Source organism: Leucoraja erinacea, chromosome 5 (genome assembly GCF_028641065.1).
Source record: "Leucoraja erinacea ecotype New England chromosome 5, Leri_hhj_1, whole genome shotgun sequence".
NCBI lineage: Eukaryota > Metazoa > Chordata > Chondrichthyes > Rajiformes > Rajidae > Leucoraja > Leucoraja erinaceus.
This window is the reverse complement of record NC_073381.1, coordinates 46,258,455-46,281,840: the sequence shown is the minus strand read 5'-3', so window position 1 is coordinate 46,281,840 and position 23,386 is coordinate 46,258,455. Positions and strand designations below refer to the sequence as shown.

Here is a 23,386-nt window from a genome sequence, read left to right as displayed (position 1 = left end):
TTTTGATCTGCAATATTTTTCTTCATGAAGTGAAATAACAAGGTTCCAAAAATTGTTATTTCAACCACAAGTAATAACTTTCAATAATAAAACATTAAAATCCATATATTTAAGTATTTTTCATAATTAATTCATACAATTTCTCTAACAATTTTGGAGCCATTTTTCTAATTTTGCACTCTGTCACAAATTAATGACCATCATACAAAATATTAGTTGTACTCAAATTATTTTGGGCAGAACTTTACAATTCAGACTGCTTGCTTCCTTTTGTCATAAATAATTTCACCGTTTTGAGTTTGTACATCAACAGCTTTCAGATACTAAGGTAACAGCAGGTTTTGAGGAGAAGACTAACAGCACAGAAGAACCTAAGGGGAGTGACAAATACCTGACAGAAAAGAGGGGGATACACAGGTGATGGCAATAGATTCAGAGAATATGACAAAACTTGTATAAAAATTCTATGCAAATTGATACCCCAATGTTACCTTAATGGTTAATATCATAGACACGTGCAACCTGTAAAATTAATTAACTGTCTAGATCGTACTGATCCAGGCCCACGAGATCAGTTGGGATAATCTTTCAACAACCATACTTCTTTGGTTCCAATATGGAAGGCCTACATTAATGGCCTGAAGTGTTCCCGACACCCATGGTGGCCTGAGGAATGCAAGGCTTCCAACATCATCCCGAGGAAGCTCTAACCACCCAAATCATGCTTGAAAACTTTCACAACCAGCAGAAAACCACACCCTAACTTTGCCAGCTGCAAAGGCTCACTACTGATGCAATTGCAGTAATGATAAATAGTGACAGTAGTGATGCACTCATAGAATTATAGTAGAGACCATTTAATAATTAAGTAAATTATCTCAAATAATTAAACATTAGATCTAAGCCAATCTTTTGCAACATGCACTGAATCCCATTTAATTTGTCTTCCAACCTTCGACAATAATTCATTTTACATCACAAAGTACTTATCCCTACATTAATTTCCCACATACCTTTCCTAAAGGCACTTCCCTTCCGATAACAATCCAATGCTCTTTGGTAATTCCCGACTTTTTCATAGAGATCTCCAGCCTGGAAAGAAATTCAAGTGCAAAAATAAATCTTTGTTTATTGAACTTTGTGATTAATTTGTGTAATAATATACAACGAATGCGAATAAAAAATAAATCAAAATCAATGAACGTTGGTAATACCTGGATAACCTCCATATTGCTCAACACTATTGTTCCAATGCAATCTGCATACTATCATATTTTCCACTTCCAAAAAAAAAAAATGTATAATAGTCCTCCATTAATCTATTTCAAGGCTATTCCTTTCTTCACATGAAATTAGTAACTAAACGGATAAATCCCTCCAGTTGTTTTCCAGCTATCATCACGTTGGCTGTGCCGAGTGACTAAATCCAGTTCAATTTTCACCAAGGCAAGAATTCAGTAAAACTGCAATACTCTGCTGCTCTCATAACATTGGGGGTGCCAGATGAGATCTTCTAGACCACCATATTCATATTAATACATTAAATACATTTTTAATTCTTTTTTTAGATTTTACATTTTATTATAATTTACCAATTTAAGTTTATAGGCTGATCAAGAAACATGACGCTGGTCGTTCAAAGAGTGCCTGATAAATGGAATTCCAGTGAGTTGAGTGGGAGCATAGGAACCCAGGCCCAATTGTGAGAATTGATCAGAGTGGGAAGAAAGGTGCTGGACATTCAAACATAAGAACAGGAATGAGGCCCTGGTAAGGCAGAAGGGGATGCAGGAACTGTGGGCCCAGTGAATAAAAGAAAGCACAGAGATTGGGGCCCTTGCAAGTCAGAATGAAGTATGAGAATTGGGGTTTCTGAAAGATGGAAGAACAATTGGTGTGAGAACGGGGTCAGATGCCGAATCATCATGATTTAAAGATTGACAGATACCGGATTATCAGAAATTTATTGTCGAAAAGTTTAAACACTGGGAAAGTTTAAACATCTGCGCATCCCTCTGCAATAGGATCCTCGACTTCCTCATCCACAGACCACAATCTGTTTGAATTGGCGGAAACACTTCATCCTCAGTAACAATTAGTACGGGAGCACCTCAAGGCTGTGTGCTCAACCCCCTGCTTTATTCACTCTATACACATGACTGTGTAGCCAGTTATGATGCGAACTCCATCATCAAGTACGCCGATGGAACCACTGTTGTTGGAAGAATCACAGATGGGGCCAAGTCAAAGTATAAAAGTGAGATTGACCGACTGATCAAATGGTGCCAGCACAACACCAAGGAACTGATTGTGGACTTTGCTAGGGGAAGGAAGACCCACAATCCTGTTCACATCAATGGGACGATGGTGGAGAGGGTCAAAAACCTCAAATTCCTGGGCAAGCCTATTTCTGAAGACGTTTCATGGACCCAGCACACCGATGCAATTGTAAAGAAGGCACATCAGCAACTCTACTTCCTGAGAAGATTACGGAGATTCGGCACGTCGAAGAGGATTCTCCTAAACTTCTACACGTGCACGGTAGAGAGCAATCTGACTCGTTGCATCGTGGCGTGGTTCGACAACTTGAACGTCCAGGAGTGAAAAAGACTACAAAAAGTTGTGACCACTGCCCAGTCCATCACCGGCTTTGACCTCCCCACCGTCGAAGGGATCTATCGTAGTCGCTGCCTCAAAAAGGTAGCCAAAATCATCAAAGACCCACACCATCCTGGCCACACACTCATTTCACCATTGCCATCAGGAAGAAGGTACAGGAGCCAGAAAACTGTAAAGTCCAGGTTCAGGAACAGCTTCTTCCCTACAGCCATCAGGCTATTAAACACAACAACGAATAAGCTCTGAGCTCTGAACTGCAAAATACTATATTATTATTGGAGTATATTTGTTATTTATTGAACTTTTTCTTTTTTTCTCTTCCCCCGTTATGTACTATGTTTATATATTCACATATTCCGTTGTGCTGCAGCAAGTAAGAATTTCATTGTCCCATCCAGGACATATGACAATAAAACACTCTTGACTTGAATTTCAATTATAAAGAACCAGTATATAGAATCCTATTTTCTTTCCCTTCCTGTAACATGCCTTCATTACACAAGTATGACTGGAATCAAAAAGAGCTCACAAAGTAAATCAAAATGAATATTGAGATTGACAAGGACATTAAACAAAAGAACTGCTGAAAGTAGTTTGCTTTGTTCAATAAGATTTTAGTAATCAAACATAAAATGTCCTCAATTTGGCTTTAAAATAATTTAAATCTTATTTAATTATCAGCAACTGATAAGTAAAATTGATCAGTATAAAACTGATGTCTGTAAGTACAACTGCTTAAGAAGTATTGACATTATTAATACCAACCCTTTCATAAAAATCCCCTTTAATCAGGGCAGCAGCAATTCGATTCAAAACATCATTGTTTGCTAAAAGTTCATTCCGACTTAATACTAAACGGGCAGCCTTTGCAGGGAGGCCAGCTTTCAGATAGAGATTGACAGCGCCAGTGTAATCTCCTTCATTTTCCTTCACTTCTCCTGCTTTTTCATCCTGATTTGTCTCCATCAGCCATTGATAATAATTACGTCTAAGACTATCCAATTCTGGGTGACCCTGAAGGAATAAGCAGAACAGTAGTTAATACTATACAAGGTTGCTCTGCCCAATGAAGATTAGAAATGGAGATATTACGTACACTCCTTTGTGTGAAAAAATATCATAACCAAAACATTATCTTTAATCCTAACATTAGGTTGCTATGTTTTTGTTGACAAGACTATAATTGTACCTCAAGATCACAATAGATTAAGAGTAACCAATGCAGCGGTTACATTTTCATTTAAAACCTTCCAATATTTCCTTAGTTGTAACTTGTTGATACTTGCAATTGAGACAGGGGAGGCACAGTTTAAAATTTGATTCTATTATCTACTTAATGAAATATACTTTAAAGAAAAAGGTTTTGAGCCCAGATGATACAGTCATGGAGCATAGAAACAGGCCCTTCAACCCAAAGCATCCATGCCGCCTAAATTGCCAAAACGTGTTTTTCCCACTTTGCCTGGCCCATACCACTCCAAACTTTTCCTATCCATGTCCCTGTCCAAGTATCTTTTAAATGCCGTAATTGATACCAATTCTACCACTTCTTCTGGCAGTTCATTCAATACGCACAACACCCTCAGATCCCTTTTAAATCTTTCCCCTCGTATCTTAAACCAGTGTCCTCTAATTCTTGACTCCCCTACTCTGGGGAAAAGACTGTAGCTATTCATCTTATCTTAGACCCTCGTGAGTTTATAAACCTCTGAAAGGTCACAATTTATTAGTTGCTGTCAGCTTTCTGTTAGTTAGCAGGCTGCACTCCAAAGCTGGAAAAGGGTTGCACTCCAATGATTTTAATGGAAAAGAATAGTTGTGAGCGTTTCTGGTAATCTTGATTATTTAAAAAGACTTGTGGGTTTAAAGATTCTCTATTAAATATTTCCAAATTGGTTTCAAAATTTCTAATGGTTTTTTTTAAATATTTAATGTCTTGAACAGTTTTTGGTGTCCTTTTTAAAGTCTTTCTAAATAAAATTAATTAACCAGGTTAAGTATTTTTATTTACACAGAAAAGCTGGAGACTCAGCGGGTGCAGCAGCATCTATGGACGAAGGAAATAGGCAACGTTTCGGGCCGAAACCCTTCTTCAGACTGATCGGGGGGGGGGTGGGTGGGGACAAGAAAGGGAAAAGGAGGAGTAGCCAGAAGGCTGGAGGGTGGGAGGAGACAGCAGGGGAGCTGAGGAAGGGGAGGAGACAGCAAGGACTGTGAGCGTTTCAGCTGTTTTGTAGATATGAAAAAGCTGCTCGCTGTGGCCATGGAGGAGACCCAGGACAGAGAGGTCGGAGGCGGAGTGGGAGGGGGAGTTGAAGTGCTGAGCAACCGGGAGGTCAGCTTGGTTATTGCGGACCGAGCGGAGGTGTTCGGCGAAACGATCGCCCAACCTCCGCTTGGTCTCACCGATATAGATCTGCTGACATCTAGAGCAGCGGACGCAATAGATGAGGTTGGAGGAGATGCAGGTAAACCTCTGTCGCACCTGGAACGATTGCTTGGGTCCCGGAACGGAGGCGAGGGGGGAGGTAAAGGGACAAGTGTTGCATCTCTTGCGGTTGCAAGGGAAAGTGCCCGGGGAGGGGGTGGACCGAGAGGGAAGGGAAGAATTGACAAGGGAGTTATGGAGGGAGCGGTCTTTGCGGAAGGCAGATATGGGGGGAGATGGGAAGATGTGGCGAGTAGTGGGGTCACGTTGGTTTTGAAAGGTGAGGACTAGGGGGACTTTTTAATGGGGAGACAGAGAGCAGTTTTTTAGACCCTGGTGCGAGCCTCATTTATGGTGGAGGAGGGGAACCCCCGTTCCCTGAATAGTTAACATTTCAGATGTCCTTTCCGTGGAGCAGATGCGGCGTAACGGATGAATTGGGAGTAGGGGATGGAGTTTTACAGGAAGCATGGGAAGAAGTGTAGTCCAGATAGCCATGGGAGTCAGTGGGTTTATAAAGAAGTCTTTGCAATGGAGATAGTGAGGTCAAGGAATGGTAGGGAAGTGTCGGAAATGGTCCAGGTGTATTTCAGTGCCGGATTTTGGTGAAGTGGATGAAGTCAACCTAGGTTTCGATGTAACGGAGGTATTACCCTGGTATGTATTTGTGTTACAAATTAGCTGAATAGTTTGTAAAAATTATAACCTATTTACATATTACATATTTGTGTTTTTGAATGTTTTAAAAATCAGAGCTTTTTGTAAATTAAAACTTTGTGAGTTCCAAGAATGAGAACTAGCCATGTGTCTTTTTTTTTTACCAAAATAGTTTTGTCATGGAGAATCCTCTTGACAGCTAATATTTGATCGTAACAAATTACATTTCCATAGAATTTCTATGGTTTTTATGACCATCAGCTTTTAAAAGACGACATCTAAAGTTGGAAAAAGTTGCCATATTATTTTCTCCATGATAAAAATTACAATCCTCATCTCAGAAAATAAGTTTTAACATGTAAGAAAGAACTGCAGATGCTGGTTTAAATCAAAGGTAGACACAAAATGCTGGAGTAACTCAGCGGGACAGGCAGCATCTCTGGAGAGAAGGAATGGGTGACGTTTATGGTCGAGACCCATCTTCAGTCTAAGGAAGGGTCACGCTGAGTTACTCCAGCATTTTGTGTCTACCTTTAATTTTTTATTTTTTACTTTTTTTTTGTTAAATTTAGTTACAGTAGCAACATATTTTGTTACAGACAGGTAGATTGCCATGTTTCATTCCATACTTGTATTTTGTAAATAAAATTATAGTCATACAAATAATGGAATTTATTGATAGAAATAAATCACGTTGGCCAAAATGAAAGCTACTTGAGGTAATGTTACTTCCCAACTCTCAGCCTGAACCTCTGTATATCCTGGTTCTTGAAGTACTTACCTCCTTTCACTTTAAAAATGCAGAATGTTCACTCTTCTGTAATTCTCTCTTGTACTCCCTCTAGTACTATTACATCCTTCCTACGATTTGGGGAATTGAACTTACTACACCTATATTCATACAGTACTAGCATAACCTTCTTGCACTTATGTTCTATGCCTAAGCCAAAAAAGAAAAGTAGTTTATGCGACATTCTAACCATTTTTTCTGTATGTCTTTATTTCTTCAGCGATCTATGAATACCTACTCCATTTATCATGTTAAGCACAAAAAACGTTTTACTCCTTTTACCCTTATTTCCTAAAAGATAAATATGCAGCCAATCCTCGTCCAGTACTTTATTACTGACAGTGTTAGTCCCAATTAAAAAAAATATTTTACCTTGGCTTCCGCAACGTTAATGCATTCGTCCCACATGTGTAGCTCCTGGTACATATCCATGGCTTTATCAACAGCATTCTAAAATGATATTGAAATAATATTCTAAATTGCCAACACCCAAAGACAAAGAATACATCAATATCCAGTGATAACATACAATATACAGTGTTACTTTACAAGCAATAATGTCACTTGTTAGATTTAAGCAATTACATTACAAATAACCTGATCTCATTAAGTCTCACCTCAACCTTTCCTATTCCAAAGAAAACAACACCAGCCTACCATTATTTACTCATTTCAAAAATTATCAAATAAGAGAAACATCCTTATAAATATCCTCTGCATCAGTGAGTTTACACCTTTCCTAGAGATAGATACATATAGCACCACCCAATAACACTAATCCTACATAGCAGTCATTTAATGCAATGGTAAGGAGTGACATTAGCTTGGATGCTTTTAACTCTGCAAGGATAGAACTGCGAAATAGCAAAGGGCAGAAAACACGTTGCAGTTGTGTACAGACCACCAAGCAGTAGTAGTGAGGTTGGGGATAGCATCAAACATGAAATTAGGGATGCGTGTTGCAAAGTTACAGCAGTTATCATGGGTTAACCAAATTGGCAACAACACTAAGGCAGAGGATTTCCTGGAGTGTATACAGGATGGTTTTCTAAACCAATATGTAGAGGAACCAATTAGAGGGCAGGCCATACTAGACTGGGTATTGTGCAATGAGGAAGGATTAGTTAGCAATCTTGTTGTGCAAAGTCCCATTGTTGGGCGCAGATTTTCTCCGGGCGCAATCTCTTGATCAACCCGAAGCATGGGGTCCAGCATCACATTCTCAGTTCGGGACCACCGCTTCACGCCCGCACCCGCAGACTGGCCCCTGACAAATTCCGGCCTGCGAAGGCGGAGTTTCAAAAGATGGAAGCAATGGGAATTGTTCGACGCTCAAACAGCCCATGGGCTTCCCCTTTGCACATGGCGCCCAAGGTCTCTGGCGACTGTAGGCCTTGTGGTGACTACCGCCGCCTGAATGACGCCACAATTGCAGACTGGTACCCCATGCCACACATTCAGGACTTTACTGCCCATCTGGCTGGAGCTAAAATCTTCTCCAAAATCGACCTGGTCAGGGGTAACAATCAGATCCCTGTGCGAATGGAGGATGTGCCCAAGACCGCTATCATCACCCCCTTCGGGCTCTTCGAATTTGTGCATATGCCCTTCGGCCTTAAGAACGCCACAAAGGCATTCCAATGCCTGATGGACTGTGGGGTGGGGGCTCGATTTGTCTTCATTTATTTGGTGGTGAGTCGTTCGCGGCAGGAACATTGCGCCCACCTTCGGTTGTTGTGCCAGTGCCTGAATGAATTTGGGTTGGTAATAAATCCGCATAAGTGCCAGTTCGGCCTTCAGTCCATTGACTTCCTGGGCCATCGTGTGACGCAGCACGGTGCAGTGCCTCTACCAGGCAGGGTGCAGGTCATTCGCCGGTTGGTGGTGTGTTGGAACAGTTTGTTGACGCTACTGGTGACCTCTCATCTTTTTCAGCCGCCAACTCATCCCGGCGGAGCATAAATACAGCACTTTCGCCGCCAACTCAGCCGGCGGAGCATAAATACAGCACGTTCGACCGGGTGCTGCTCACTTTACCGGTTAGGCATTTCCGTTATTTCCTGGAGGGCCGGGAGTTTGTTGCATTTACTGACCATAAGCCCCTCACCTTCGCCAAGGTTGCCGACCCTTGGTCCGCTCGGCAGCAGCGCCACCTCACATATCTCCGAGTCCACGACGGACATCCACCACATCGCCAGAAAAAGTAATCTGGTTGCGGACGCCTTGAACCGCTTGGCTGTTGTGGCCGTTCTCGACGTGGCCCTGGGAATTGGTGGCGCAGCTGGTGGACAAGGAGATGAGGGCGTACCAAACTGCCATCACAGGACTGGTGCTCGAGGACGTGCCTTTGGGTTCCGTCGGCATCACCGTCGTGTGTGACGTCTCCACGGGGCAGCCGCGGCCTATTGTTCTGGCGGCCTGGAGTCGTCGGATTTTCGACACCATTCATGGTTTGGCCCACCCATGAGGCGACGTTGCCGTTGGTGGCTGCAAAATTCGTCTGGCACGGGTTGTGGAAGCAGGTCGGTCATTGGACCCAGACTTGCATTCCCTGTCAAACATTGAAGGTTCAGCGGTATGTCCGGGCGCCAGTTCAAGATTTTGCTGCGCCTCGCCGGCATTTCGACCACGTCCATGTGGATATCGTGGGACCGCTGCCTCCGTCCCGTGGCATTTCATATTTGCTTACGGTGGTGGACTGTTTCACTCGGTGGCCGGAGACCATCCCGCTTGTCGACACCTAAGCCATGTCCTGTGCGCGTGCCCTGGTGGCCTATTGGGTTGCCCGTTTCAGGGTACCGCTGGATATCTCGTCCGACCGGGGTGCCCAAGTCTCTTCGCAGCTGTGGTCTGCAATGGCTCGCCTGTTGAGGACTCAGCTTTACCACTCGACGGTCTATCACCCTCAGTCAAATGGGTTGGTGAAACGTTTCCACCGCTGGCTTAAGGACGCTTTGAGGACTCGCCTCGCCGGTCCTGGTTGGATGGACTAGTTGCCGTGGGTCCTGCTAGGGATCCGCACCGCCCCTAAGGAGGACTTGCAAGCTTCATCGGCCGGGTTAGTTTACGGCATTCCACTACCCGTGCCCGGGGAGTTGATCCCAATCGTTGGCGGCCCCCAGGAGTCGCCGTCATCCATGTTGGTCTGTCTGCGGGAAGGTTGGTGCCCTGTCTCCTGTCCCAACGTCTCACCATGGTGTCGTTCCATCTCACAGCTCTTGCGGACAGTCAATATGTCTTCCTCCGCCACGACGCCCACAGGTCGCTCTAACAGCGCCCTTATGAAGGTCCTTTTCGGGTGCTACGGCACGGGCCCACGACCTTTGTATTGGACATGGGGGGTCGGCAGGAGACCGTGTCAGTGACTCGCCTGAAGCCGGCCCATTTGGACCTGAGCGAGCCAGTCCAGGTGGCCCAGCCTCGCCGTCAAGGGTGTCCGCCGTCTTGGGTCCCACCTAATTTGTCCTTACGGGAAAAAAACCTTTGCGTGGGGACGTATATACAAGGTCTGGCCGCCTCATTCGGCTGCCCGTCCATTTTTGTGTCTCCGGTTCTGGGGGGGGGGGGGGTGTACCCCACCATAACCTTCAGCTCTGGGGGGGGGGGGGGGGGTCACGTGTCCCGGTGACGAGAGGTAGTGGCCACTGTGTGGTCACGGGTGCCCCTGGGGAGTATTTAAGGTGTTAATCGCGCGCATGGGGTTAGTGGAGTTAGGAGTCTAGTAGGACAAACTTTGTGTCCTGCCTCGTTCTTTAATGGACAGCTCCATGTCCGCTACAAAGGGATTAAAAGTAACATTAGCAAATTGTTTATTCTCATTTACAATTTACAATATTGCCACAGCTTCCTGCAATCTAAAGGTTTTCTTATCATTGTCAAACACTAAACCAATTGCTAACTAATTTTAATGCTCCCTACATTTCATATTAAATTATTAATGTATGATTAAAAGAATTCGGAGCCCTGTGAAATTATATGATAATGGCCCTCCAATCACAAAAAAATCAATCGTTGCTGCTTGCTATTGACCCAATTACAGATCCAATTTTACATTCTCCTTTGGGTCCCATGTGTTTTTACTTTTTTTTTGACATCACCTTCCTGTAACCAGGGAAGATTGAATATTGTTAAACAAATCCACTGTAGATGTTCTCACTTGCTTTTTTAAGTAGACTGGATATATTTCATCCAGGCGTGGTGATTTATCCATCTTTGAAGCAACTCCCTCAATATTTTATCTTTTCATATGCTTATACCCACTTGGTCTAGTAACAACTAAAATTGTCATTTTAGTTCACCTTTTTTATCATATTTATAAATAAAGAGGAAGTTTTATTAAATGCAAGTTACAGTAGTTAGAAGTAAATTACAGAGTTGATGTGGACAAGCTTTTCCCTTTGAGAATAGGGAAGATTCAAACAAGAGGACATGACTTCAGAATTAAGGGACAGAAGTTTAGGGGTAACATGAGGGGGAACTTCTTTACGCAGAGATTGGTAGCGGTGTGGAATGAGCTCCCAGTGGAAGTGGTGGAGGCAGGTTCATTGGTATCATTTAAAAATAAATTGGATAGGCATATGGATGAGAAGGGAATGGAGGGTTATGGTATGAGTGCAGGCAGGTGGGACTAAGGGGAAAAACATTTGTTCGGCATGGACTTGTAGGGCCGAGATGGCCTGTTTCCGTGCTGTAATTGTTATATGGTTAAATGAATGGAAAATATTTTTATGGTTGTCAGTGATAAGGAAACAGTTGAGAATTTTAGAGGATATCAGATGTATAAACAAAAGATTGATATATGTATGTATATAGAAAAATACCTTCTGTGTAAAGTTTAAGAAGATAGAGTAAAAATCAAGCTTTCCACGGAAAAGTTAGTAATAGGATCAATTATTAATCTTCAAATGAAATATTAATAATTGCCTACTCTGACGATGGAGAAAGTTTTGGCTTTACATAAAAATTGTATAACCAAGTACATGATTGTTAAGAGCAAAGGATACAATAAAACATTAAAATTGTGTATTCCCTTGATATTCAATATTGATGTGGTTGTACAACAGTGGAGTTTTGCAGTGTTAATGGTTTAGAATTATTTAATGATTTTGTACATGTACCTGTTCCAGATAGTAATTTTCTGCTAATTTGTAGTTTTTCTCCAACATAGCCAATCGTGCACGAACAAGGTAGTTGTCTGTCCCATCACCCCCCTAGAAAAAAGAGAAAAAATTCTGCTGCTTTATTGTTGTATAATTAAAAACACAATTAAATAGTATCTTCCATACAATTTTGTAGAAACAAAGCAGAAAAAGCTATAGTCAGCAGATCAGATAGCATCTTAGGATTCAGAGTTAATATTTCAAGTTGCTGATCTTTCATCTTTAGAAAATGTTATAAATCAAACCATTTGTTTTGGTTCTACAGAAGGTGATAGTGGAAAGGACAAAAGGAATGACAGAAATTCTGTTGGTTTCTTTGACTTTAATGTTCAATAGGTACTTGAATATACCAACATAGAATACAGCTGAATTATTAAAGTCATTTTCCAAGTTATGCTGTACCCAGTTTACAAACATCTGTAACCAAATAACTAAAATTGTCCTTAATTCTCCATTTGTTCGATTGTTTGTTATCTCCCAAAATGGAATTGTATGTGCGTCATACTGGAGGAGTTGAACCAATGTGCTATTTCTTTCATTGGCCTACATAATCATGAACTTCAAGGTTTTGCAAGTTGGTTTTATTTGTGCAAAGAGGGACTGCAAAATTCCCACCATTAATTGAGCCCAGCACCCAACAGCAGTGTTAAGTGGTCAAATGGAAATTCCAAGAGAGGTGCAAGAACATGAGAAGCTGAAGCAGGCTTTACAACCCCTTGAACCACATGACTTTAATAAGCATTGATCACAAAGATTCTCACATTTTAAAGGAATATCATGGCAGGCTCTGATTTTACATGTTTTTAAAACAATTTGTGTGTCGGATGCACCTATCTATATATCAGTGGTCTTCATACTTATTTATAGTATAACCCAGTGTCAAGTAGTTTATTATAGGAAGTAACTGCAGGTGCTGGTTTAAATCGAAGATAGACACAAAATGCTGGAGTAACTCAGCAGGAGGCAGCATCTCTGGATATAAGGAATGGGTGACGTTTTGGGTCATGACTCTTATTCAGACTAATCCCGAAACGTCACCCATTCCTTCTATCAAGAGATGCTGCCTGGTCCCGCTGAGTTACTCCAGCATTTTGTGCAACGTAGTTTATGATTGCTGAGCAATGACAGCTACATTCCACCTAATAATCTTTCTTGAGAGAACAAATAAATGAATGAAACACCAAAACAAGTACAGATTCAAAGAAACCAACATGAAGAATAATGGTGCATGAAGGAAGCTGCTGGCTTACTTAATCCATACTATGAAACTTCCGTAGGTCATCTTCTTACAGTTTCGGTTGTGGATGTTGTTACTTTCGGTATTTTCAAATTGCCTTAAGTATATCAGTACTCCTTGTCAAAAAGGATCATCCTCAAAATGCCGTTAGTACTCAACAGAACAGGCAACAAAACTGGATGTTTCACGTCATCAACCTTTTTAAAATTGTGATGAATGCACAGTGGCTTGGAATATTAGCTGATCAGCATCTCAGTATGTCAAAGATTACTGTATTGTGATTATATGTTAACAGGTACGGAAATAAGGGAAAAAGGCTAAAGAGATGGTCTAAGTATAAAAGCTTTAGATTCCTGAGGTGTGGGACTATTTCCAGAGGCGGTAGGATCACTAAGCAAGATAGCTTGATTCACAACAGGAATGCTCCAATATCTATGTTGGATGGGAGTGGGACTTTCAGGGTTGCTAATAACTGGGGAAGATTTACACTAGCCTAGCAGGGAATGGTAAACTGAGATAGAATCTGTAGAGGGAAAAACTAGGCTGGAAAAAGATTGACTTCAGGAGAAGGATACTTAGGAAGGCAAAGAGAAAGATAAAAGCAATTTGTGCAGGGCAATGAAAAGAATAATAAAAAAGTGCAGAGGCATAAGAGTGCACCAGCAAATAGTCAAAGGAAAAAAAAAGTTATATTACGCAATCGTTTTCTGAATATATACATCATAAGTAAAACGATATATAAGTTTACAGCACAAATAGAAATAAATTGGACATCCATTAATGAAGAATAATTATTCATTCAGACATTGAGGAAGCTGACAGCTCTGTAGTTGAAAACACTCCTGAACCAAAGTAACAAATCAATTTTACTGAAAATTATTTTGTTCCCAATCTGGAAACGTCTCAATGCTGTTGGGGCTAGAATAAATCGAAAGCAATGATGAATAAAGTCTGCCATCTGCTGGTGTAAATATAAATTCCATTGAAGTTCTAATTTTAGCGTCTGTATTTATTGTGAAATATAAAGGCAAATGAGCCATGTGTCCATGCTCTGTTTTTCAATAAATTGGATTTATACCTCAAGGCATTTACCACCAAAGTTGCATATTCCTTGACATCCCTGAAATCTGTCGATCTCAATCTTGAAAATTTAATTGATCCAGAATCCATGGCCTATTGTAGGTCATTTACTGATTAAATGTATCTTGCTACTAAAGTGCTTTCCCTGTTAGCTTAAACGTGAACATTATGTTCATAACTAATCCACCTAGAAGACATAATTTGCCCGGGCCTCTGGAAACAAACCATCAATTGAACCATCTGCAGACTGAAATTAATATTTTCATTCATACACCATTTTACCCTTCCCACATAATATGATATGTTTCTGGAGTATGACCCGTCACTGCACTCCGGTCATTATTCACATGTATATATTTTGGCAGCAGGGAAGAAACCACTTATCTAGATAACAACAGATGTATGACCAGTGACCACAAATGAAATCCGTCCTACAAATTCCACTTTGACCTGAATTAACTTTAATTTGTTGATGTATAAAATCTCTTCCTGTAAGGACTCCATCTCCCTACTCCCAATTCCTCCGTCCACACCGCATCTGCTCCCAGGATGAGGTGTTCCACACCAGGGCATCTAAAATGTCCTCATTCTTCAGGGAACGGGGGTTCCCCTCCCCCACTATAGACGAGGCTCGCACCAGGGCCTCTTCCATACCCCGTAACACTGCTCTCTCTCCCCATCCCCCCACTCGCAACAAGGGCAGAGTCCCCCTTGTCCTCATCTTTCACCCCACTAGCCGTCACATACAACAAATAGTCCTCCGTCAGTTTCGCCACCTCCAACGTGACCCCACCACTCTCCACATCTTCCCATCTCCCCCCCCCCGTCTGCTTTCCACAAAGACCGCTCCCTCCGTAACTCCCTTCTCAATTCTTCCCTTCCCTCCCGTACCACCCCCTCCCCGGGCACTTTCACTTGCAACTGCAAGAGATGCTACACTTGCCGTTTTACCTCCCCCCTCGACTCCATTCAAGGACCCAAGCAGTTGTTCCAGGTGCGACAGAGGTTCACCTGCCTCTCCTCCAACCTCATCTATTGCATCCGCTGCTCCAGATGTCAGCTGATCGACATCAGTGAGACCAAGCGTGGGCTTGGCAATCGTTTCGCCGAACACCTCCGCTCGGTCCGCTTTAACCAATCTGACCTCCCGGTGGCACAGCACTTCAACTACCCCTCCCATTCCGTATCCGACCTCTCTGTCCTGGGCCTCCTCCATGGCCAGAGTGAGCACCACCGGAAATTGGAGGAACAGCACCTCATGTTCCGCTTCGGCAGTCTGCATCCTAGTGACATGAACATTGAATTCTCCCAATTCCGTTAGCCCTTGCTGTCTCCTCACCTTCCTGGAAAGGAAAAGGAGGTGGGATAGCGTTGCTGGTTAGAGAGGAGATTAACGCAATGGAAAGGAAGGACATTAGCTTGGAGGATGTGGAATTGATATGAGTAGAGCTGCGAAACACTAAGGGGCAGAAAACGCTAGTGGGTGTAGTGCACAGGCCACCTAACAGTAGTAGTGGAGTTCGGGATGGCATCAAACAGGAAATTAGAACTGCGTGCAACAAAGGTAAAACAGTTATAATGGGTGACTTCAATCTACATATAGATTGGGTGAATCAAATTGGCAGGGGTGCTGAGGAAGAGGATTTCTTAGAATGTATGCGGGATAGTTTTCTAAACCAACATGTAGAGGAACCAAAGAGAGAGCAGGCTATTCTAGACTGGGTATTGAGTAATGAGGAAGGGTCAGTTAGCAGTTTTGTTCTGCGTGGCCCCTTGGGCAAGAGTGACCATAATATGGTTAAGTTCTTCATTAGGATGGAGTATGACATTGTGAATTCAGAAACAAGGGTTCTGAACTTAAAGAGAGGTAACTGTGAGGGTATGAGACGTGAATTGGCCAAGATAGACTGGCAATTGATTCTTAAAGGATTGACGGTGGATATGCAATGGAAGGCATTTAAAGACTGCATGGATGAACTACAACAATTGTTCATCCCAGTTTGGAAAAAGAATAAATCATGGAAGGTAGTGCATCCGTGGATAACAAGGGAAATCAGGGATAGTATCAAAACAAAAGATGAAGCCTACAAATTAGCCAGAAAAAGCAGCCTACCAGAGGACTGGGAGAAATTCAGAGTCCAGCAGAGGAGGACAAAGGGCTTAATTAGGAAAGGGAAAATAAATTATGAAAGAAAACTGGCAGGGAACATAAAAACTGACTGCAAAAGTTTTTATAGATATGCGAAGAGAAAGAGATTAGTTAAAACAAATGTAGGTCCCTTGCAATCAGAAACAGATGAATTGATCATGGGGAACAAGGACATGGCAGACCAATTGAATAACTACTTTGGTTCCGTCTTCACTAAGGAAGACATAAATAATCTGCCGGAAATAGCAGGGGACCGCGGGTCAAATGAGATGGGGGAACTGAGTGAAATCCAGGTTAGCCGGGAAGTGGTGTTAGGTAAATTGAATGGATTAAAGGCCGATAAATCCCCAGGGCCAGGTAGGCTGCATCCCAGAGTACTTAAGGAAGTAGCCTCAGAAATAGTGGATGCATTAGTGATAATTTTTCAAAACTCTTTAGATTCTGGAGTAGTTCCTGAGGATTGGAGGGTAGCTAATGTAACGTCATTTTTTAAAAAGGGAGGGAGAGCGAAAACGGGGAATTACAGACCAGTTAGTCTAACATCGGTATTGGGGAAACTGCTAGAGTCAGTTATTAAAGATGGGATAGCAGCACATTTGGAAAGTGGTGAAATCATTGGAAAAAGTCAGCATGGATTTACGAAAGGTAAATCATGTCTGACGAATCTTATAGAATTTTTCGAGGATGTAACTAGTAGAGGATAAGGGAGAACCAGTGGATGTGTTATATCTGGACTTTCAGAAGGCTTTCGACAAGGCCCCACATAAGAGATTAGTATACAAACTTAAAGCACACGGTATTGGGGGTTCAGTATTGATGTGGATAGAGAACTGGCTGGCAAACAGGAAGCAAAGAGTAGGAGTAAACGGGTTATTTTCACAATGGCAGGCAGTGACTAATGGGGTACCGCAAGGCTCAGTGCTGGGACCACAGCTATTTACAATATATATTAATGATTTGGACGAGGGAATTGAATGCAACATCTCCAAGTTTGCGGATGACACGAAACTGGGGGGGCAGTGTTAGCTGTGAGGAGGATGCTAGGAGGCTGCAAGGTGACTTGGATAGGCTGGGTGAGTGAGCAAATGCATGGCAGATACATTACAATGTGGATAAATGTGAGGTTATCAACTTTAGTGGCAAACACGGGAAAGTAGACTATTATCTAAATGGTGGCCGATTAGGAAAAGGGGAAATGCAGCGAGACCTGGGTGTCATTGAAAGTAGGCATGCAGGTGCAGCAGGCAGTGAAGAAAGCGAATGGTATGTTAGCATTCATAGCAAAAGGATTTGAGTATAGGAGCAGGGAGGTTCTCCTGCGGTTGTACAGGGTCCTCACACCCGGAGTATTGTGTACAGTTTTGGTCTCCAAATCTGAGGAAAGACATTCTTGCCATAGAGGGAGTACAGAGAAGGTTCACCAGACTGATTCCTGGGATGTCAGGACTTTCATATGAAGAAAGACTGGATAGACTCTGCTTGTACTCGCTAGAATTTAGTAGATTGAGGGGGATCTTATAGAAACTTACAAAATTCTTAAGGGGTTGAACAGGCTAGATGCAGGAAGATTGTTCTCGATGTTGGGAAAGTCCAGGACAAGGGGTCACAGTTTAAGGATAAAGGGGAAATCCTTTAGGACCGAGATGAGAAAAACATTTTTCACACAGAGAGTGGTAAATCTCTGGAACTCTCTGCCACAGAAGGTAGTTGAGGCCAGTTCATTGGCTATATTTAAGAGGGTGTTAGATGTGGCCCTTGTGGCTAAAGGGATCAGGGGGAATGGAGAGAAGGCAGGTACAGGATACTGAGTTGGATGATCTGCCATGATCATATTGAATGGCGGTGTAGGCTCGGAGGGCCGAATGGCCTTCTTCCTGCACCTATTTTCTATGTTTCTATGTTTCCTAGCTCTCCCTCAGCCCTCGGGCTCCTCCTCCTCCTTTTCCTATCTTCTCCCCGCCCCACCCTCCATCAGTCTGAAGAAGGGTTTCCAACCGAAACGTTGCCTATTTCCTTCGCTCCATCGATGCTGCTGCACCCACTGAATTTCTGCAGCACTTTTGTCTATATTCATATAGAGCAATCTTTCAGTTGGTATTCATTTCCTTTTGTCGTCTAATGCTAATTGTTCCAGTTATTACTTACATATTCTTTTGCTGCTTGGTCTGCAATCCGGTTAGTCTCACAAAGAAACTGAGCTTTAGCTACATCCCCCAGAGCAGCAAAACACCTTAAAAAAAAAGGAATATATGATTTAAAAAAAAAGGAATATTGGTCAAATACAAATGCAATCCTCTATTTTTTTGTTTGTTCCTTTTCATAATTGGGTCAATGTTGGAAACTTAAAGAGTGTTTTAGTGCTTCTATATCTAATTACGTAGAATGATATTAAATTAAACTAAGTACAGACAGTAGCACTATAGTGCTATATTTACATTCCTAAGGAATCTTGTGTTATAGAAAATCACATTATAGCTGTACAGGCCACAGGTGCCTTCAAAGTACAGATTTAAACAGGATATCCCAATCATCATTGTACTATATCTACTTTGGTCTGTGCAATGCAAATAGTGTTCCTTAATCCATCAAAATGGCAATTCATATTATGGAAACATAAATTACACCACAGCTCCGGGACTATTGTGCTATGCCCAACAATATTAGTATCCTACCCCAAGTCAAGCTTATCCAATAAATCTATGGCAGCAGCATTGAACCGGCAAAATGAAAACTCCTACTTGTACTATCCACCGTAATCTGATGTAACCCACCCTCCTTTCTCAACTAGGCTCCTTGCAATCATCAGCAAAGCGTTGGAAAGAATGTTCAAAGGGAACATTAATACATTTTTATGAACAAAGTAACCACCTTGGGATTCCGGCATCTTTTTAGAAGTACCTAAAGCTCATTACCGCCCTATTCTGCAACTAAACAACCCCACAGTTCCCACTTTGTATGAGTGCTCATTCGAGGATTGAAATAAAAAGCTAAAAGTGAGATGATAATGGTTACTTGGCTGTGGGTCTCAATATCCGTGCTTGCATATTTTGACAGGGGTGGCACTAGCTCCGAGTGAGCACAATTGAGAAGAAAGGGGAAAATCCACCATGGCCTGGGCAGAGGGGTGTAGGTGGGGTGAAACTTAGAACAATGATGCCTGAGTGCAACAGGAATGCACTTGTGATTGCTTAAGAATGGTCAAAGTTCAATAGAAACCCTCAGGACAGGATACTTTGCAAATCATTTTCAGCTGCTTTATCAATTATCTCCCCTGTGTTAAAATAAAAATGAAAGATCGGACAGCATGGTGATTATTCTAGTGTTTAGTTTTGATGAAAGATTCTCCACAATTTGCCAGGACTGGATAAAGACAATACCTAGACCTGGACTGACAAAAGGCAGGTAAAATTCATATTACACATGTCCAGAAGCAGAAAATTTGCAACAATGCCTCCCCAACAGCACAAATCAGTCCCTACCACCATCTTCCCTCTTCCAAATAAAATTGCTCTGGTGTAATATTTACCTTGAAACATAACTGAATTAATAAACGAAAAAGTAGAAGAACCATATTTTGCCAAAAATTGACACATCATTATCCTTAAATCTCAAATCAGGAATATTTATAGTTCACTTTAATGAATGGAATTGAAACACTTAAGAAGCTCATCAAATTCAGAACATAGTTGATGACCTCTACTACCAAGATTATGAGCAACAACATTAGAGAAATATTACCAGCCCAAAATCATTCATCATGACATAGACACCTGTAGCCACTTGGTTCTCAGCAATGTCAAAATCCTAGAATTGTTATCATTGTGGGACACAATATCACCCAAATATAGCATGTCAAAGATGCAACATAACCACTTTTCTATCATTCTATAATTGCACACCAACTGAGAAGATTGTTAAAAGTCAACCTCTTGGAAGGGGCTAGTCACAATTTGGTCAGAATTGTTAACAATAGTCCCCCTATTCTTCCTGTTAGGGGGACTAGATGGAATTTTATAACAAATCCAGCAGTTTCATTATCACCATTACACCCATGCAGATTTTTTTAAATTCCATATTTATTTAATGCAATTTTTCTAGTTGTTAGTAAGATTTAATTTGTGCTCTGCATCAATGTCCAAGAGCTAGTCTAGTAACTTAAGCATTAATATATAGAACCCTGTGCCATGTCCATTTTGAGCCACCATAGTCTAGGAATAATGTGAAAGCTTTTGAAAGGATGCAGAGCACATTTATTAGAATGATTCCAGGGAAGAAGGAATCAAATTAGTGGAAAGTCCCAGAGAAGCTGGGGTTGCTCTCCTAGTAATAAAATAAGCTGAGAGAAGTTCTGAAAGAGGTATTAAAAATCATGAAAATTTAAACAAAATAGATACAGATGAACTGTTCCAAATGATGACAGTCTCAAGAATCAGAAGACAACATGTGAAAACAACTGGCTGAAGATCTCAAAGTAGCACAAGGGAAAACTTGGTTTTAGTGCAATTGGTTAGAATTTGGAATGCATAATGGGATAATGGAGGGAGATTGAATGGTGGTGTCCCGTAACAGAACTGGATTAATACTGGAAAAGAAAAAAGAATACCGGGCCGATGAGGTGAAGGCAGGAGAGTGCGACAAACAAGATTAGTGTTCTATTAAGCTAATACTTACTCAATATTTGTGATTTGATGAACACGGATGAAAGCAGAAACTTTTTATTTTTTAATGGGTAATTTTATTCACTGAATCCAAACACTTATATAAATCAGTCACTTGCATTTTACATGCAATTTATTTGCTTATGGACAGTGAACGGGCACCATTGTGAAATCACTAGGAATATCAAACTGCATACACAACAGCGGCAAGATCTGAGATATTTAGTCCAAATGTACTCAAGCCTGTTCTTCTTATCTACTCCCATATACGACAGAGGAGCCACAATTTGACACAATTAAGGATGAGGAGGAAACTATTGATTGATACCAGTTGGTTCCTAATGGAAACCCTCGTGCGGGCATGTTTGAAGCATGAATGGATTCAACTACATTGCCTTCCTCTCCAAGCTCAAAAATCCTGCAACTATCCACTCTTCCATTCAAATAAAATATGGATATTCTGGTGAAACACGAATGCAAATGCTGAAGGGAACCAATCGCAATTTTTATTTTTTTTTCATTTCATACATTCTATAACCATGATATATCACTAAAAGAGAGGCAAAGAAACAAAGTTATGAAAATATAATGCTTATGAGTGCCACGGTTTATATTTCTTGGTCTATATTTTAATGAAAAGTACAATGTAAAATTCCTCTTTGGTTCCCCGAATACACCAGTTATTACCTCTCTGCAATATGTAATTGCTGGGCTTCCAATGAAAGTTTGCTTAATGTTTTCCACATAGCTTCAGTCTCTGAAGACATCTCCAATGTTTCCAGAAAAGCAGTAGCCCTGGCAAAAAAAATCAATGTCTAATAATCACATTAAATGAAAACTAGTGAAGTACCTTTCCAAATAATAACTTTCTCCCCTCAATTTTTAGCCCAACACATTATCAGTAAAGTACTAAACATTCATTTGCTCTACCACTTCTTCACTGGCTTTTGAAAGAAATAGTCTTCAGTAGGGAGTGTCGCAACTGCTATCTCACTATTTTTATTCCCTTTTTGAGTTATGGGGTGCAGAGGACGCCAAGGCTAAAAGCTATTGTTTTTATATATATGGAATGGAATAATTGAAGATTAGTACTTGAAATTTTGCACTCATTCCAAATTTTGTGTATGGGGTAGTAATGACTGTCCTTTAAATATTAGAAAAGAAAAATATTAGAAAAAATAATTGCTATTTCCTTTTCCCATCTTTCAATTAGTTACTTCCATCTATATTCCTTTCTCTAGCTTTAAGCCCCTGTCCCACTTTCATGACCTAATTCTGTCGAGTTTTCCCTTGACTCATACTCGCACCATAGTCGCCATGAGGTCGTAGGAGGTCGTAGGTAGGTCGTAGTAGGTCGTGATGCTAGTGGTAGGTAGTTGTGGCATTAAGTAGGTCGTGGCATTTTTTCTAGCCTGATAAAAAATCGCCACGAGTTAAAAAAAAAAGGTCCGCATGGAAAAAAATCAATACTTTTTACTCGTAAGTAGGTCGTAGTAGGTCGTGATGCTAGTCGTAGGTAGTCGTACGTGGTCGGAGGCAGTCGAAGGTAATAGCTCCGGGGTGAAAAAAAGGTCAGTAGAAAAAAAGGTTAAACAGCAGAACGTCACCTCTGTCACTCCAAGGCATGTTCATTCATAGCTGGAGAGTTTTTTGGAGATGAGACGTGTTTTAGAGATGGCACCAAAAAGGCAGCAGCGCAGGGGGAGGGTACAACCCTAAAAAAAAAACAGCCATGTAGGTGTTGTCCACCCAAGAGGATGAGTGGCAGGTGATGCCACAAGAGGTAGCCCTGCATGAGAGACCCCTGGAGGAGGAGACCAGGGTGGTAGTATACATCCCCACCAGCACCCCATCCTTCACTGCCTCATTTGAAGGCAACAAAGCAGCCCTTTCTCCTGTGTCTGACACAGCATCAGAGGTAGATGCCCCATTGGTGGTGAGGGAGGGCTGGAGGAAGGTTATGCCCTACACCTTCACCAGGCAGCAGGAGGGGGACCTTGAGGAATGGTTCCAGCAGAATGCCATCCTGTACAAAAAAAGAAAATGAGTGGTACAGGAACAGGGACAAGAATGACATGCTTGCCATGTGTGCTCGAAGTTCCATCTTTTCTCAAAGCCCAGCGCCAGTCTCTTCCAGTCATCTGGTGTACTGGGATAGTCCATCACATCATCTCCATTCACCCATTGAGACTTCTTCTTGTGCTTCCTCTTTACCCTTGCTCGTCCCCTTCTGCCTTTCTTAAAAGCTGCTGAAGCAAAAGGGCTACTACAAACAGCAGTAAAACGTACATGGTCGAAGCCAGTCTTCAACATAGTTGAAGGAGGTCAAAGGAGGTCTTCTTCATAGTTGTGGGAGGTTTTCAACATAGTCTTTGGAGGTCGTAGACATAGTCGTGGAAGGTCGTAGGAGGTCTTGAAAGTGTGACAGGGGCTTTACTATTCAGTTATTCTATCCTTATCTCACACCTTTTATCTTTTCATTTCTAGCCTTTGTTCAACTGTCCACTTGTCAAAACCCCCCATTACCTGTGGTCACCTACCACTAGCCAAACTTTGTCCTGTCCCTCCTCTCTTCCAGCTTTCTCCACCACCATCAGTCTGAAGAAGGT

General features: G+C 41.7%; 1 protein-coding gene across 1 annotated transcript in view; it reads right to left on the bottom strand.

Moving 5' to 3' along the window:
• The window catches only part of ift172 (intraflagellar transport 172), a 144,172-nt gene that overhangs the window by 62,004 nt on the left and 58,782 nt on the right, over positions 1–23,386 (bottom strand). Inside the window, exons 18-23 of the mRNA XM_055635509.1 lie at positions 21,465–21,572; positions 18,265–18,349; positions 11,612–11,704; positions 6,867–6,944; positions 3,385–3,633; positions 1,014–1,092 (exon numbers count right to left, since the gene is read on the bottom strand). Coding sequence (XP_055491484.1) covers positions 1,014–1,092; positions 3,385–3,633; positions 6,867–6,944; positions 11,612–11,704; positions 18,265–18,349; positions 21,465–21,572 — 692 coding nt within the window. The remainder of the gene's footprint in view (positions 1–1,013; positions 1,093–3,384; positions 3,634–6,866; positions 6,945–11,611; positions 11,705–18,264; positions 18,350–21,464; positions 21,573–23,386) is intronic.